This window comes from Diaphorina citri, unplaced genomic scaffold (genome assembly GCF_000475195.1).
Source record: "Diaphorina citri unplaced genomic scaffold, Diaci psyllid genome assembly version 1.1 scaffold701, whole genome shotgun sequence".
Lineage (NCBI taxonomy): Eukaryota > Metazoa > Arthropoda > Insecta > Hemiptera > Psyllidae > Diaphorina > Diaphorina citri.
Window position 1 is genome coordinate 23,004 of NW_007378134.1, and position 18,121 is coordinate 41,124.

General features: G+C 40.5%; 2 protein-coding genes across 2 annotated transcripts in view; one reads left to right on the plus strand and one right to left on the minus strand.

Moving 5' to 3' along the window:
* The window catches only part of LOC103511317, a 5,654-nt gene extending 3,783 nt beyond the window's left edge, over positions 1 to 1,871 (plus strand). The window contains exon 3 of the mRNA XM_008476037.3: positions 1,523 to 1,871. Coding sequence (XP_008474259.1) covers positions 1,523 to 1,684 — 162 coding nt within the window. The 3' untranslated portion in view covers positions 1,685 to 1,871. The remainder of the gene's footprint in view (positions 1 to 1,522) is intronic.
* Positions 1,872 to 5,467: 3,596 nt separating this feature from the next.
* LOC103511321 overlaps positions 5,468 to 18,121 on the minus strand; it is a 28,187-nt gene continuing 15,533 nt past the window's right edge. The window contains exons 16-24 of the mRNA XM_026825116.1: positions 17,929 to 18,032; positions 17,395 to 17,567; positions 16,432 to 16,490; positions 15,910 to 15,963; positions 9,289 to 9,585; positions 8,456 to 8,732; positions 7,736 to 7,848; positions 6,471 to 6,787; positions 5,468 to 6,340 (exon numbers count right to left, since the gene is read on the minus strand). Coding sequence (XP_026680917.1) covers positions 5,862 to 6,340; positions 6,471 to 6,787; positions 7,736 to 7,848; positions 8,456 to 8,732; positions 9,289 to 9,585; positions 15,910 to 15,963; positions 16,432 to 16,490; positions 17,395 to 17,567; positions 17,929 to 18,032 — 1,873 coding nt within the window. The 3' untranslated portion in view covers positions 5,468 to 5,861. The remainder of the gene's footprint in view (positions 6,341 to 6,470; positions 6,788 to 7,735; positions 7,849 to 8,455; positions 8,733 to 9,288; positions 9,586 to 15,909; positions 15,964 to 16,431; positions 16,491 to 17,394; positions 17,568 to 17,928; positions 18,033 to 18,121) is intronic.

Below are 18,121 nucleotides of genomic sequence, written 5' to 3' on the forward strand. Positions count from 1 at the left end.
TAATTGGAACTAATCTCTGAACAAAATCTGTGGCCATTAATCAACGGCTAATGGTTGAGTAATCTGAATTTTGGGTGGCCAATGTAGCTAAACAAATGGGTATTTCTTGACCCACAAAAGGCGTTTGAGATCATCAACGTACTGGGTAAAGGGACTAATGGGAATCAACGGCTAATGGTTGAGTAATCTGAATTTTGAGTGGCCAATGTAGCTAAACAAATGGGTATTTCTTGACCCACAAAAGGCGTTTGAGATCATCAACGTACTGGGTAAAGGGACTAATGGGTAGGTCAGGTTTAGTTTATCCATCAATTTATTTTTATTGATATCAATATTGTTGATAATCAGAATAATTTATCTGCGTATAAATTCATGCCTCTCAAATTGGTCTCAGTCTAATACGCAAGTTAATGGACCTAAAGAAAGCCTCATGGTCTTCATTTGAGTCCAGCCTGAGGCAATTCAGATTATGCCTCAGATAATATTAAATAGCAATGACTGCAATGAGTATTAGTAGATTATTCAGTGGGTACTTAGATACTCAACATAAATAGATACTTGAGGTGTGTCCGCACATAGTCGACGGCCGTTGTCTCTCAAATTGGTCTCAGTCTAATACACAAGTTAATGGACCTAAAGAAAGCCTCATGGTCTTCATTTGAGTCCAGCCTGAGGCAATACAGATTATGCCTCTGATAATATTAAATAGCACTGAGTATTAGTAGATTATTCAGTGGGTACTTAGATACTCAACATAAATAGATACTTGAGGTGTGTCCGCACATAGTCGACGGCCGTTGATCGATGTGAATTGGCGTCGATCGACGGCCGGTCGACTACGTTTGTACCTACACACCTTTAAAAGTACAGAGGCACTGGCTAGGGATCTTTGCCTATAATTTCGTATTTTGACCATCCACAAATCCACATAGAACACGTAGATACATATTGAATAGATTAGCTACCTACATAATATCATTATGATATTATGAACTTACTGGGATAACCTCTAAGATGGGATACCTACCCACTTGGATAGAAGTAACTTATTAGATTAGTAAACAGAAGATCTTACCTTGAAAAATGACACCCGTTGATCGATGTGAATCGGCGTCGATCGACGGCCGCTCGACTACGTTTGTGCCTACACACCTTTAAAAGTACAGAGGCACTGCCTAGGGATCTTTGCCTATAATTTCGTATTTTGACCATCCACAAATCCACATAGAACACGTAGATACATATTGAATAGATAGCTACCTACTTACATACATAATATCATTATGATATTATGAACTTACTGGGATAACCTCTAAGATGGGATACCTACCCACTTGGATATTAGAAGTAACTTATTAGATTAGTAAACAGAAGATCTTACCTTGAAAAATGACACCCAAACGTTGAAGTCAGGAAAAAGGTTGAACTACGGACACGTTTTTATTGAATTTAGCTGTTTTGAGGTCCTTTTTCCTTTTTTCAATCTCATTTTTAATTTGTTTTCCACTTTTCTTCCCCCCAGGGCACAGAGTTGGGCAGGAAAATCCCCGGTCTTCCTGCGTTTGGACCTATAGATCCTTACATCTGCCAGAAATCCCCAGACGGTAAGGCGTTTCTATCTATCAAGAAAATACCTGGACATGGCGCCTATGTGTACATGGGAGTCAATCCAAATGGTGTGTGACCAGAACTGGGCATAAAATTACTAATATTTGTACAGTAATTCCTAACTTAAATAATGAAAAATAAATGGATAAAATTTTGACTCTTTTAATGTAAAATTAAACCAACTTTTGACCTTGGAAAAAGAAGAAGAAAAATACCAGCCCACTTATTTAGTTTGGAGGATAGCGTGCCTACCTTGTAAGCGCAGGATCGTGGGTTCGGTTACCATATTTGTACAATAGGTTGCACAGTAATTTCTAACTTAAATAATGAAAAATAAATGAATAAAATTTTGACTCTTTTAATGTAAAATTAAACCAACTTTTGACCTTGAAAAAAGAAGAAGAAAAATACCAGCCCACTTATTTAGTTTGGAGGATAGCGTGCCTACCTTGTAAGCGCAGGATCGTGGGTTCGGTTACCATCCGGGGCGAACATTAGGTAGAACAGATAAATTTCTTCTAAAATAAGTGTTACCTGAATTTTTTCCTTTTTTTCCCCCAAAAAACATGCACAGCTGTAATTCAGTCAATTTTCAGCTTAATTCTCCTAAGAATTGAAAAAAAAAAAAAAAACATAAACATAAACACACAAACAAACAAAACTTCATTATCAAAACTTGAAGCTAGGCTGACGAACTCTCATAGACCGATCTCTTTTTAATGACCAAGACGATATAACGTTGGACGTCTCAGTCTATCAGACATCCTCAACGTTACTTAACTCAAGTGTTCTAACAGGAGGATCTAATACTTTATTTATCAATAGAGGTGCTCTAACTGTTAGCTCAGTGGTACATCTTGTTCTAAGCTGACAGTCTAAATAAAGCCCTGGGACTTTTTAGTCTCATTCGAGCAGTATAGACAAGGCATTCTATTCTACTTATACACTGTTAGAATGAGACTGAAAAGTCCTTCAAGACTCAAAAGTCCCGTAGTTAATAGAAAAGAACTGAGGTTCATCAGCTAGCTTTCAATCAAACTTTTATTCATATTTTGCATTATGATATATCAACCCTACCTGACTGCTTAAATTTGAGAGAATCTGTGCATTACTTGATATAACTTTCAAATTCTGTGATATAAAGAGCTTTCAGCCTTGTAAACGTTAGGCCACGGGTTCAACTCCCGTTCGGGGCGGACCTTCTCAACAGTTAAGGTTCGTTTTCGGCTGGCTTTCTCCTATCCTCTTGTTGTTAAAATTCTTCCTGTCACATATTTTAAGACTCAAAACATTCGACTCGATTTTCAACCGATAAGCAATGTTGTAGATAGCGATAAGTTACTCTTATAAGTAATCCATTTGCGCCACTGTTAGAAGACGACATTGCTGATTGAAAATAAAACAATAATCTTGTAAGTGAAGTTATTTTGTTCTTTCCTTGCTTTCTCAGTTTGTAACATGGTGCCGATGTTACAAAATAAATTGTTTTCTTAACATTCTGAAAAAGTACATTTTGTAAACGAAAACATATCACGTATGTACATATTACCTGCTACTTATAGGTGGTAAAGGCTAAGAATTGAAGCTAGAGAGCGAAAGCCTAGTTAGCTTGGCAGGTAGCCTACCTTGTATTCCCGGTCATTCACCCTCAGACCGTCTGACAAACCCAGCGGGTCTGACTGCTGTAGCTGGCATATCTACTTTATTCAAAACATCTAAACAAATGAGGTTCGCTCTCAGAACGGCTGGCTTTCTCCTATGCTGTCCTGCTCCTCTCTTCGATCTCGGAACGACAAGACCTCCGTTGGTAGAGTTTCCTCTATGAAACTTCTTCACAAAAAAAGTCAATATCGTTTTACTTTGTCCTGACAATGAAATCCAGAGGTGTCGAAAGCTCACCAATTGTTAAGTAAAAAAAAAAAAAAAAAAAAAAAAACCCCAGCTGTTCTCCTTTTGTACACTTTCTCCTTTCTCCTCCACGTCTTCTTTGAGTAGTTCTTCTTCGTTGATCTTATCTTTTTCATCCTTTCCTCCTTTGTCCGCGTCTGATTCCAGCTCCAGAATATCCTTGTCGATATCTACATTGCTATCCTCCAGTCTACTTAGATCCTTCTTCACCACCTTGTGCGTTTCTCGCATTTCATCGTCTTCGCCTAGAATTTCCTTCTCGAGGGTTTCGTCAGTCTCTATTTTACTTATCGTCGCCAGATCAGATGGATTATCGACTTTGTCTAAATCGATATTTTCAGTGTTCTTTCCACTGCCGACTTTCTCGATGTTTTCTGAACCCGCGTTCGATTTCCCACTAGGCTAGCTTTCAATCTTGTTCTAAACTTTTATTCATATTTTGCATTATGATTTATATCAACCCTACCTGACTGCTTAAATTTAAAACAAGTTTTGTATGTACAAAGGAAATAAATAATGGAAATTACTGTACACGATAGATTCGATAGACATCAGAGGTAGTCGCCAGACCTACATATCTGGCGAAAAAAAAGTAGCAACTTACAACTTAGAGCCTGTTCCCACTTGGTAGGCAAAAAATCGTGTCGTGTGTAGTGGGAACACTCTCATTTAAATTACATTGCCTACAGGACATTCCGAAAAAAATCGGGTGAAACTCACGACAAATGGGAACGGAGTCTTACTGATCAACATGGGACTAATGAACAATGTTAATTTCAGATCAGAAGAAAAAAAATCGACCCTATTACAATTGCATGGAGTGCAATAAAATGTCAAAACATAATAGAAAATACTCGCAATTCAAATCATAAAAGTGAAACCTTGTAAAACAATAAACAAATCCTGCAATATCAGTCGCCAGACATACACATCTAGCGAAAAAAAAGTAGCAACTTACAACTTAGAGCCTGTTCCCACTTGGTCGGCAAAAAATCGTGTCGTGTGTAGTGGAAACACTCTCATTTAAATTACATTGCCTACAGGACATTCCGCAAAAAATCGGATGGAACTCACGACAAATGGGAACGGAGTCTTACTGATCAACATGGGACTTATAAACAATGTTGATTTCAGATCAGAATAAAAAAATCGACCCTATTACAATTGCATGGAGTGCAATAAAGTGTTAAAACATAATAGAAAATACTCGCAATTCAAATCATAAAAGTGAAACCTTGTAAAACAATAAACAAATCCTGCAATATTTGTTGTTGTTGTTGTTGTTTTAGCGGCTTTAGCTTTCGCCGAGTGGCAATAGAAGAATAAAGATAAGGTATCTTTTTGTATCTGCTATACACCGGGGTGATGGTCTCTAGCTCTAACCATGTTAAAGTGGCTGGCTCGTCCTGAACCGCAGTCAACCATCGGTTGTTTATCACACATTTTCCTCTTTCTATCTTCAAGTATCGGGGGAATTTACAGAGTACACATTGCGGGGGAGTTTACCATTTGAGACTCAGGTAGTCGATTTCATTTTCGGGGGAATTTACATCCGGAAATGAGGACCCTTGAAAAAATCGGGGGAATTTACATACAGCCACTCTAGGTAGACAACCCAACAAATGTGGATAAATCAACAACAGGTACCGGATCAACAACAGGAAATGCTAGACCAAAAATATAGCAACATCTTACGACTGAGAGTTAACACAGTGTCAAAGGGTTTCTTTGACGTCCTCCATTTGGTTTACACAGGCTAGTTTTGACGTTTTATTTCAACTCGATTTTCAACCGAAAAGCAATATTGTAGATAAGTTACTCTTATAAGTAATCCATTTGCGCCACTGTTAGAAGACGACATTGCTGATTGAAAATAAAACAATAATCTTGTAAGTGATCATCCGATCAGAAACCCACCACGCGCAAGGTTACTTAACTTCAGTGGGTTATTTGTCCAGGAACTCACCGCACACAAGGTAGCTCAACTTCAGTGGGTCATCCGTCCAGGTACTGACCACGCACAAGGTTGCTTAACTTCAGTGATTCGCCGGGAACTGGCGCATTCAACTTTCACCAAGTGTTCTCCCAGTCACCCGTCCAGAAACCCACCTCGCACAACGTAGCTCAACATGAGTAGCTCATCCGTCTATAAACCCATTGCGTAAAACGCAATGTTGGTTAACGTCAATGGATTATTACTATTTTCGCCACGTGTTATCCTAGACGGTCACCCGTCCAGAAACCCACCACGCACAACGTAACTCAACTTGAGTGATCTTTAGGGAGCTGTTGCAACGTGCTATTGCCGTTGACTGCTTCATTCACACTCACTTTTATCACCACTCTTACTCTTTACTCTTCTCACTCACATCTTCACACATATTGTCCAGTTCCTTATCTAGTTCTTCTTCGATTTTCTTCTCACTCGTACTTTCTTCCTGATTTTCCGTCAGTTTATCACCATTTTCGGCACTATCACTGTTCTCCTTATGTACAATTTCTCCTTTCTCCTCCACGTCTTCTTTGAGTAGTTCTTCTTCGTTGATCTTATCTTTTTCATCCTTTTCTCCTTTGTCCGCGTCTGATTCCAGCTCCAGAATATCCTTGTCGATATCTACATTGCTTTCCTCCAGTCTACTTAGATCCTTCTTCACCACCTTGTGCGGTTCTCGCATTTCATCGTCTTCGCCTAGAATTTCCTTCTCGAGGGTTTCGTCAGTCTCTATTTTACTTATCGTCGCCAGGTCAGGTGGATGATCGACTTTGTCTAAATCGATATTTTCAGTGTTCTTTCCACTGCCGACTTTCTCGATGTTTTCTGAACCCGCGTTCGATTTCCCACTATTCAGTCTCTATTTTACTTATCGTCGCCAGGTCAGGTGGATTATCGACTTTGTATAAATCGATATTTTCAGTGTTCTTTCCACTGCCGACTTTCTCGATGTTTTCTGAACCCGCGTTCGATTTCCCACTATCGATATCTCCATTATCGATTTTCACTATCGATACCGCCTCGTTCGATTCGTTCACTTCGAATATCTCGTCTTCCAGTTCATCTTTCTTGACATCCCCGGGGACGGTTTTCGTCAGGTCCGCACCCGTCTCGCTGTCGTCCAAGTCGTACACAATGTCCGCCGGACTAGAGAGGGATTGTTTGTCTGCGTCGTCGGAGAGGGCGGATTTGGTTTTCTTGTCGAACTCGTCCATTTCCCGGTTCAGCTCTTTCTCGAGATCGTCCAGGGATTTGGTGTCCTCTCGCTTGGTGCTGGTCCTGGAACGAAGAAAAATAAAAAAATATTGTAAAAACAATGGAATCGACTAGTGACTAGAGCAAACATGCATTCCGGATGACCTGGCACTCGCAAACGAGAAAGCAATTCATGTGGCAAATCACTGGAGATTCCGAATCTAAAGTTGGTGACATTTCCGGACACGGAAGGTAAGTAATGGAATGGTCCCGGGTTCGAATCCCACCACATGCACTCCGGATGACCTGGCACTCGCAAACGAGAAAGCAATTCATGTGGCAAATCACTGGAGATTCCGAATCTAAAGTTAGTGCATGCACTCCGGATGACCTGGCACTCGCAAACGAGAAAGCAATTCATGTGGCAAATCACTGGAGATTCCGAATCTATTTGCGGACACGGAAAAAAAGCAAGTAATGGTCCTGGGTTTGAATCCCACCATCGACAAAAATTTGTAATCGTTTTCGATTGCATTCTCGTGTTAACCCAGCACCTAAGTAAATAGGAAGTATTGTGTCTCTTCTCGCCCATCTGATAAGCCCTGTGTTGTTACAGGACGATCAGACCTCTGTTGTTACAAATCCCTAAGTTAGTGACATTTCCGGACACGGAAGGTAAGTAATGGAATGGTCCCGGGTTCGAATCCCACCATCGACAAAAATTTGTAATCGTTTTTCGATTGCAAAAATATTTCAATGGGTTACTTTCTGGTGTTCTCGTGTTAACCCAGCACCTAAATAGGAAGTATTGTGTCTCTTCTCGCCCATCTGATAAGCCCTGTGTTGTTACAGGACGATCAGACCTCTGTTGTTACAAATCCCTCTATCAAAACAATTTGAAAGAATCCCCAGCGTTCTCTACCACCTAACCCTTAGAGCTCCATTATTATGTGGCCAAATTCTCAAATAAATGAGGATAAAATTCCATGCCTCGGCTGGGATGAAACCCACGCCCTTCCGTTCAGCACTTACTTGATGTTTCCGTTGACGATTCTCAGATCATCTTCATCCTCATCATCACATAGGTTATACTCTTCTATCACCTTATCACTCTTTGTCTTGGCTCCACCATTGTTCATCAGCACCTAGGACGAAATTTAGAGTTTAATGACAACATTATACAAATTCAAATAAAATTAAATCGGTAGAAGAGCAACTCAAATTGGGAAGTAAGAAAAGATTCTACTGAAGCTCCCCGACTGGCCCTTTTCACCTCCCTTCACTGTTGATAGAAAGTTGCCAAACCTACACTGTCAATATCGAGCTTCACAAAGTTACCGAGTCAACCAGTATGTTTATTATTATTATTATTATTATTTTTTCAAGATGAGTGTTTCACCCTTTTTTTTACTTGATAGCAATGAAACAGCTGCTACATTAGACTCGTGTGGACTGTGTCGTAGCATGCCCATCCCGTAGTATGCCTCACATCAGATGGACGAGAAGAGACACAATACTTCCTATTTACGTGCTGGGTCAACACGAGAACACCAGAAAGTAGCCCATTGAAATATTGGCAAACGATTTTTTTTTTCTTTTTTTTAAAGAGGTTTGATATAGAGGGAACTGTAACTGCTAAGGTCTTATCCGTTCCGAGAACGGGCATTATCAGTTCAGGATAAAATCCGCCCCGGGCGGGAATCGAACCCGCGGGCCTAGTAAGATTTTCACTAACAATAAACTGATAATTACCTTGGCCTGAATGGCATTCAAACTTGCCGTTCCACTGTTGACCACCGCTTCATTCCCGTCCGATTTGGACAAGCTGAAAATCTCCTTATCGAGCGAATCCCCATCTTCTTCATCGCTTAACGTGATCAGTTCTATCGATTTATCGGTCGGATCGGCTTTTTGGAAGCGCTTGGGTGCCGGGGCGGTATCGTTCGAATCATCGTTGAGGTTAGATCGGGCGAAGTCCTTGTTATTGGCCGCGTGGGTGTTGTTCGACTTGGGCCGGGCGTCTCCGATGCTGTGAAGAAAGGGAATATGAGAGGCATACCACGGGATGGTACGACAGAGACCACACGAGTCTAAAATGCACATGCACAGAAGTTGACCAGAACACGTTTCTGCACATGCGCAGAAACGAGTTTTCGTCAAATAATGTTAAAGAGTTCAGTAGACGGGACGCTAATTTTAGTTGCAAAAACTCGCTATTGTCCTGAAATAGAAGAGAGAAGAAGGACTAAATAAGAAAAAGCCTGGCGTTCCAAGAACGAACCTTATCTGTTTAGGATAAAGTGCGCCCCGGGCGAGAATTGAACCCCTTGTAAGCGCTAGCTTACACTCCGAGCTGACTAGGGCCGGGGGCCGAAAACCGAAAAGTAAGTTTAAACTTTTAAACTTGATTTAAGTTTACCTCTCGGATTAAGCAATTTGATAGTTGATTTAAAAAAAAAAAAAAAAAACAAAACAAAGAACAAACAAAAAAAAAAAAACCAAAACAAACAGGTTTTTAAATCAGAGAGTTAAACTCAAACGGAGTTTAAACTCACTTTGTGGTCCTAGGCTGGTAAAATTCTTACTTGGTCGTCGATTTTCGTCCGGGTCCCCAGAAGGGCTCCGGGTTGGGCTGGTACCGCAGTAGTCCGGCGGATTCGGAGATCGCCTCCTCGTGAAAACTGAAGTTGGCTTCCAGTTGGGGTTCCTTCTGGAGCAGATTTCGGACGGTGGTGTCCTCCAGCCTCTTCTCCGCTATGGGATGTAGTTTGATCCAGCACCTGAGGATGTCCCACACGACCGACATGGGTGCGTTGGTTTTGAACGAGTTCTTGGAACAGTGGGACAGGGACACTTTGTAGTTGGCGTTCAGGAGGGCTGACCTGTGGGAAAAATAGGGGATTTTTCTATTAATAGTTATTTACAAATATCTGGAATATTGACCCTTAGGCCAAAAGTTCATTGGAATGTAGACCCTACTCCTCCTTTTCGGGCGTGTACAGACGGGGTCAGCGTTTTTCGTCAGCCTCTCAATCAGCCCAACTAGGGTGATTGCTTTGTTTGGTCTGACATTTGGTTTTGGCTACAAATTTTACGACTGTATGCCCTTTGCACTCAACCTTTGGTATTTTTTTAGCAAGGGAAATTGGTGTCTGAAAATTTTGTGACTTTCAAGGGGAATCGAACTCGGTATCACTTCGCAGTGAAGCACGGAACACAAATTGGTCAGCATATAGTAGAGGGGGACATCCTTAAGTTCCTCCAGGATAACAGCAACCTATCTCACTGCCAATCGAACTAGAACCTGAATTCCAGCATGGGTCTTTTCCTTTTTCTTCGTCTTCTCCCGTGTATAGACGGGGTCGGCGTTTTTCGCCAGCCTCTCAATCAGCGTAAAATTACCAATATTTGTACAATAGGTTACACAGTAATTCCTAACTTAAATAATGAAAAATAAATGAATAAAATTTTAACTCTTTTAATCTAAAATTAAACCAACTTTTGACCTTGGAAAAAGAAGAAGAAAAATACCAACCCACTTATTTAGTTTGGAGGATAGCGTGCCTACCTTGTAAGCGCAGGATCGTGGGTTCGGTTACCGTCCGGGGCGAACTTTAGGTAGAACAGATAAATTTCTTCTAAAATAAGTGTTACCTGAATTTTTTCCTTTATTTTCTAAAAATATGCACAGCTGTAATTCAGCTCAATTCTCCTAAAAATTGGAAAAAAAAAACATACACACACAAACAAACAAAACTAGGTACTTGGGATTTTTCATTATCAAAACTTGAAGCTAGGCTGACGAACTCATAGACCGATCTCTTTTTAATGACCAAGACGATATAACGTTGGACGTGTCAGTCTATCAGACATCCTCAACGTTACTTAACTCAAGTGTTCTAACAGGAGGATCTAATACTTTATTTACAATTTGCACATCTGTGTAAACAAAATTAAATCAACAGAAGTGCTCTATTAAACTGTTAGCTTGAGCTTTATGGGACATCTTTTTCTACGCTGACAGTCTAAATAAAGACCTGGGACTTTTTAGTCTCATTCGAGCAGGATAGACAAGGCGTTCTATTCTACTTATCCACTGTTAGAATGAGGCTGAAAAGTCCCTCAAGATTGAACCATCCCGTAGACAATAGAAAAGGACTGAGTGTCATCGCATCAACGGCTCATGGTTGAGTAATCTGAATTTTGGGTGGCCAATGTAGCTAAACAAATGGGTATTTCTTGACCCACAAAGGCGTTTGAGATCATCAACGTACTGGGTAAAGGGACTAATGGGTAGGTCAGGTTTAGTTTAACCATCAATTTATTTTTATTGATATCAATGTTGTTGATAATCAGAATAATTTATCTGCGTATAAATTCATGCCTCTCAAATTGGTCTCAGTCTAATACGCAAGTGAATGGACCTAAAGAAAGCCTCATGGTCTTCATTTGAGTCCAGCCTGAGGCAATACAGATTATGCCTCAGATAATATTAAATAGCACTGAGTATTAGTAGATTATTCAGTGGGTACTTAGATACTCAACATAAATAGATACTTGAGGTGTGTCCGCACATAGTTGACGGCCGTTGATCGATGTGAATTGGCGTCGATCGACGGCCGGTCGACTACGTTTGTACCTACACTCTACACACCTTTAAAAGTACAGAGGCACTGGCTAGGGATCTTTGCCTATAATTTCGTATTTTGACCATCCACAAATCCACATAGAACAGCGTTCTGTTCTACTTATCCACTGTTAGAATGAGGCTGAAAAGTCCCTCAAGATTGAACCATCCCGTAGACAATAGAAAAGGACTGAGTGTCATCAGCTAGCTTTCAATCTTGTTCTAAACTTTTATTCATATTTTGCATTATGATAGATCAACCCTACCTGACTGCTTAAATTTAAAACAAGTTTTGTATGTACAAAGAAAATAAATAATGGAAATTACTGTACACGATAGATTCGACAGATATCAGAGGTAGTCGCCAGACCTACCTACATATCCAGCGAAAAAAAAGTAGCAACTTACAACTTAGAGCCTGTTCCCACTTGGTCGGCAAAAAAATCGTGTCGTGTGTAGTGGGAACACTCTCATTTAAATTACATTGCCTATAGGACATTCCGAAAAAAATCGGGTGAAACTCACGACAAATGGGAACGGAGTCTTACTGATCAACATGGGACTTATAAACAATGTTAATTTCAGATCAGAAGAAAAAAACAATCGACCCTACTACAATTACATGGAGTGTAATAAAATGTCAAAACATAATAGAAAATACTCGCAATTCAAATCATAAAAGTGAAACCTTGTAAAACAATAAACAAATCCTACAATATTTGTGCTGACTCTTTAATAATACACTCTCTAAGAACTCACTAATAGTTGACATGATGATGTCCAAAACCAAACTAATAGGTAATTAAACATGAAATGTCCAAATCAGGGATTTTTCTACTAATAGTTATTTACAAATGTCTGGAATATTGACCCTTAGGCCAAAAGTTCAGTGGAATGTAGACCTTACTCCTCCTATTCAGGCGTGTACAGACAGGGTCAGCGTTTTTCGTCAGCCTCTCAATCAGCCCGACTAGGGTGATTGCTTTGTTTGGTCTGCCATTTGGTTTTGGCTACAAATTTTACGACTGTATGCCCTTCGCACTCAACCTTTGGTATTATATTTGTACTGACTCTAGGCAACCCCTGCATAAAGCTAGACAACCCAACAAAGGCGGATAAATCAACAACAGGTACCGCACTCCAAGAAATGCTAGACCAAAAATATGGCAACATCTTACGACTGAGAGTTAACACAGTGTCAAAGGGTTTCTTTGACGTCCTCCATTTGGTTTACACAGGCTAGTTTTGACGTTTTCCCGCCGAACTGATTTGCCACGTATTTTACTAGACCGCCATCCGATCAGAAACCCACCACACACAAGGTAGCTCAACTTCAGTGGGTCATCCGTCCAGTAACCCACCAACCCACAACGTTGCTTAACTTCAATGGTTCATCACTGGTTTCACCATGTGTTATCCAAGACGGCCGGCCATCTATCCAAAAACCCACCATGCACAACGTAGCTCAACTTGAGTGATCTTCAGGGAACTGGTACAACGTGCTGTTGCCGCTAACCAATTCAAGAAGTGTTCCAGTCACCCGTCCAGAAAACCACCACGCACAAAGTAGCTCAACTTGAGTGATCTTTAGGGAACTGGTACAACGTGCTTTTGCCGTTGACTGCTTCATTCACACTCACTTTTATCACCACTCTTACTCTTTACTCTTCTCACTCACATCTTCACACATATTGTCCAGCAATGGTGAACTGGCGCATCACAGAAGTTGAAAAGTTGACCAACGTTACTCGTGGTTGAATAGGTAGGTAACCATTAAGAGCTGCTGCTGGCTTTTCCTGGCCCCACTCAAGGTAAGATTAGTGGGAACTCAACTAAGGTCATATCGTCTCGAAATCGAAAAGAGAAGAAAGACAGGAAAGAAGCCCCTCAGTTTGTAACATGGTGCCGATGTTACAAAATAAATTGTTTTCTTAACATTCTGAAAAAGTACATTTTGCAAACGAAAACATATCACGTATGTACCTACTACTTATAGGTGGTAAAGGCTAAGTGGAATTGAAGCTTAAAAGCGAAAGCCTAGTTAGCTTGGCAGGTAGCCTACCTTGTACTCCCGGCCATTCACCCTCAAACCGTCTGACAAACCCAGCGGGTCTGACTGCTGTAGCTGGCATATCTAATTTATTCTAAACGAGGTTCGCTCTCAGAACGGCTGGCTTTCTCTTATGCTGTCCTGCTCCTCTCTTCGATCTCGGAACGACAAGACCTTCGCTGGTAGAGTTTCCTCTATCAAACTTCTTCATAAAAAAAGTCAATATCGTTTTACTTTGTCCTGACAATGAAGTCCAGAGGTGTCGAAAGCTCACCAATTGTTAAGTCAAAAAAGAAACCAACCTCAGTAGTTGGCACGGTGGACTTTGAATCTGGAGGTTGGTGGTTCGAGTCTAAGTCAAGTCATAAATAAAATTTAGCGTAGTATATTGAGCGGGAAACGACATTTGTGACAAGCATTTATGCTTAACGCAATTAAAATTCCTTTTTTTTGTCAAAAGAGAAAACAAGGAGTAAGATTGTGCTGTCCTCGTTATCAACACAGTCAAGTGTCTCCTATCAGAAAGTGGTCACCTATTTTATTATGCCGGAGCTGTGCGCCTCCTGAATATTAATGCGATTACGTCGTATCCCAGTATCGCACACATTTTAGATCGTACCAGCAGCTTTCTATTGAAATGGAATTTTATTTCACTTGTGTAGAGAATGTCTGTAAATGTATATAGGTACACATAGACAAATGGACTTACCTATCTAGGGTAGAAGCACAAGTATACCTACCTACCCTACTCATTCTCGAGTTATAGCTTGCAATAATGGATTATTTATTTATTTTAAGCCAATTAAATAGGTGTACCTAATTAAATGTTAACTAAAATCAAAGAGGATTTGATGAGTCCCCCCAAACATAATAATTCGACGTCAATTAAAAATAGAGAAAAAAATTGAAGTCATATAAAAATCCAAAGAAGTAAAAATCTGTTCATTTGAAGTCACAACTCAAAATCCAAAGTTTACTGTCAAGTTGAGTCCCCCCAAACATAATAAATCGCCGTCAATTAAAAATAGGAAAAAAAATTGAAGTCATATAAAAATCCAAAGAAGTAAAAATCTGTTCATTTGAAGTCACAACTCAAAATCCAAAGTTTACTGTCAAGTCAAAATCTATAATGTGCACTCAAGATATTCGCGAGTTCAAAAATGCCATCAGAGACCGGTTTGTTTACGTGATATTTCTGGCCGGTTTGTGTACGTTTCTATCTCACACGTAGATTCTACTCCCATGGAGTCCCATGTTAGAAACTGTAAATGGGTACCCAATTTCACACTCACCTGCTTAGCATATGCCCATTTCCTTCTATTATCTCAAAATCACATACTCATTCTTGAGTTATAGCTTGCAATAATGGATTATTTATTTATTTTTTTAAGCCAATTAAAAAGGTGTACCTAATTAAATGTTAACTAAAATCAAAGAGGATTTGATGAGTCCCCCCAAACATATAATAATTCGACGTCAATTAAAAATAGGAAAAAAAAAATTGAAGTCATTTAAAAATCCAAAGAATTAATCTGTTCATTTGAACTCACAACTCAAAATCCAAAGTTTACTGTCAAGTCAAAATCTATAATGTGCACTCAAGATATTCGCGAGTTCAAAAATGCCATCAGAGAGATTTCTTACTATGCAATCCGATTAAACTCTGAATTCGGTAAGAATCTCCTTTTATCCTGAACAGATCGTTATCGGAACAACTGGCTTTCTCCTATCCTCTCTACGTTTTCGGGACGATAAAACCTTAGCAGTTATAGTTCCTTCTTCTTCTTCGTCGTCTTATAAGTTTTGATAGAGGGCAACGCAGGTCTTATCGTCCTGAAATGGAAAAAAGGACAGGTTAGGAGAAAGCCAGCCGTTCCAAAAACGAATCTAATCTGTTTAGGGTGGATAAGAACTGATTAAAATAATAAAACCTCTCTACGTTTTCGGGACGATAAAACCTTAGCAGTTACAGTTCCTTCTTCTTCGTCTTATAAATTTTGATAGAGGGCAACGCAGGTCTTATCGTCCTGAAATGGAAAAGAGGACAGGTTAGGAGAAAGCCAGCCGTCCCAAAAACGAATCTAATCTGTTTAGGGTGGATAAAAACTGATAAAAATAATAAAAATAAGATAAAGGATTTTTTATAGTGTTAAGCATAAATGCTTGTCACAAATGTCGTTCCCTGCTTAATGTACTCCGCTAAATTTTATGACTTGACTTGGACTCGAACCACCAACCTCCAGATCCGAAGTCCACTGCGCTAACCATTCTCGTGTTAACCCAGCACCTAAGTAAATAGGAAGTATTGTGTCTCTTCTCGCCCATCTGAGAAGCCCTGTGTTGTTACAGGACGATCAGACCTCTGTTGTTACAAATCCCTCTATCAAAACAATTTGAAAGAATCCCCAGCGTTCTCTACCACCTAACCCTTAGAGCTCCATTATTATGTGGCCAAATTCTCAAATAAATGAGGATAAAATTCCATGCCTCGGCTGGGATGAAACCCACGCCCTTCCGTTCAGCACTTACTTGATGTTTCCGTTGACGATTCTCAGATCATCTTCATCCTCATCATCACATAGGTTATACTCTTCTCTCTACGTTTTCGGGACGATAAAACCTTAGCAGTTACAGTTCCTTCTTCTTCGTCTTATATGTTTTGATAGAGGGCAACGCAGGTCTTATCGTCCTGAAATGGAAAACAGGACAGGTTAGGAGAAAGCCAGCCGTTCCAAAAACGAATCTAATCTGTTTAGGGTGGATAAAAACTGATTAAAATAATAAAAATAAGATAAAGTATTTTTTATAGTGTTAAGCATAAATGCTTGTCACAAAATGTCGTTCCCTGCTTAATGTACTCCGCTAAATTTATGACTTGACGTGGACTCGAACCACCAACCTCCAGATCCGAAGTCCACTGCGCTAACCACTACACCACTGAGGTTGGTATAAAAATAAGATAAAACTGTTGACAAAATAATCCCATTTTCCGCTTCTATTTTCAGATAGGGTCCGCTGCACTGAATGGGTCCGAAAGCTTCTCTCTATGAGTTATACTCTTCTATCACCTTATCACTCTTTGTCTTGGCTCCACCATTGTTCATCAGCACCTAGGACGAAATTTAGAGTTTAATGACAACATTATACAAATTCAAATAAAATTAAATCGGTAGAAGAGCAACTCAAATTGGGAAGTAAGAAAAGATTCTACTGAAGCTCCCCGACTGGCCCTTTTCACCTCCCTTCACTGTTGATAGAAAGTTGCCAAACCTACACTGTCAATATCGAGCTTCACAAAGTTACCGAGTCAACCAGTATGTTTATTATTATTATTATTATTATTTTTTCAAGATGAGTGTTTCACCCTTTTTTTTACTTGATAGCAATGAAACAGCTGCTACATTAGACTCGTGTGGACTGTGTCGTAGCATGCCCATCCCGTAGTATGCCTCACATCAGATGGACGAGAAGAGACACAATACTTCCTATTTACGTGCTGGGTCAACACGAGAACACCAGAAAGTAGCCCATTGAAATATTGGCAAACGATTTTTTTTTTCTTTTTTTTAAAGAGGTTTGATATAGAGGGAACTGTAACTGCTAAGGTCTTATCCGTTCCGAGAACGGGCATTATCAGTTCAGGATAAAATCCGCCCCGGGCGGGAATCGAACCCGCGGGCCTAGTAAGATTTTCACTAACAATAAACTGATAATTACCTTGGCCTGAATGGCATTCAAACTTGCCGTTCCACTGTTGACCACCGCTTCATTCCCGTCCGATTTGGACAAGCTGAAAATCTCCTTATCGAGCGAATCCCCATCTTCTTCATCGCTTAACGTGATCAGTTCTATCGATTTATCGGTCGGATCGGCTTTTTTGAATCGCTTGGGTGCCGAAGACAAAGCCAGCCGTTCCAAGAACGGGCATTATCAGTTCGGGATAAAATCCGCCCCGGGCGGGAATCGAGCCCGCGGGCTTAGTAAGATTTTCACTAGCGATAAACTGATAATTACCTTGGCCTGAATGGCATTCAAACTCGCCGTTCCACTGTTGACCACCGCTTCATTCCCGTCCGATTTGGACAAGCTGAAAATCTCCTTGTCCAGCGAATCCCCATCTTCTTCATCGCTTAACGTGATCAGTTCTATCGATTTATCGGTCGGATCGGCTTTTTTGAATCGCTTGGGTGCCGAGGATAAGACAAAGCCAGCCGTTCCGAGAACGGGCATTATCAGTTCAGGATAAAATCCGCCCCGGGCGGGAATCGAGCCCGCGGGCTTAGTAAGATTTTCACTAACGATAAACTGATAATTACCTTGGCCTGAATGGCATTCAAACTCGCCGTTCCACTGTTGACCACCGCTTCACTCCCGTCCGATTTGGACAAGCTGAAAATCTCCTTATCGAGCGAATCCCCATCTTCTTCATCGCTTAACGTGATCAGTTCTATCGATTTATCGGTCGGATCGGCTTTTTTGAATCGCTTGGGTGCCGGGGCGGTATCGTTCGAATCATCGTTGAGGTTAGATCGGGCGAAGTCCTTTTGGGTGCCGGAGCGGTATCGTTCGAATCATCGTTGAGGTTAGATCGGGCGAAGTCCTTGTTATTGGCCGCGTGGGTGTTGTTCGACTTGGGCCGGGCGTCTCCGATGCTGTGAAGAAAGGGAATATGAGAGGCATACCACGGGATGGTACGACAGAGACCACACGAGTCTAAAATGCACATGCACAGAAGTTGACC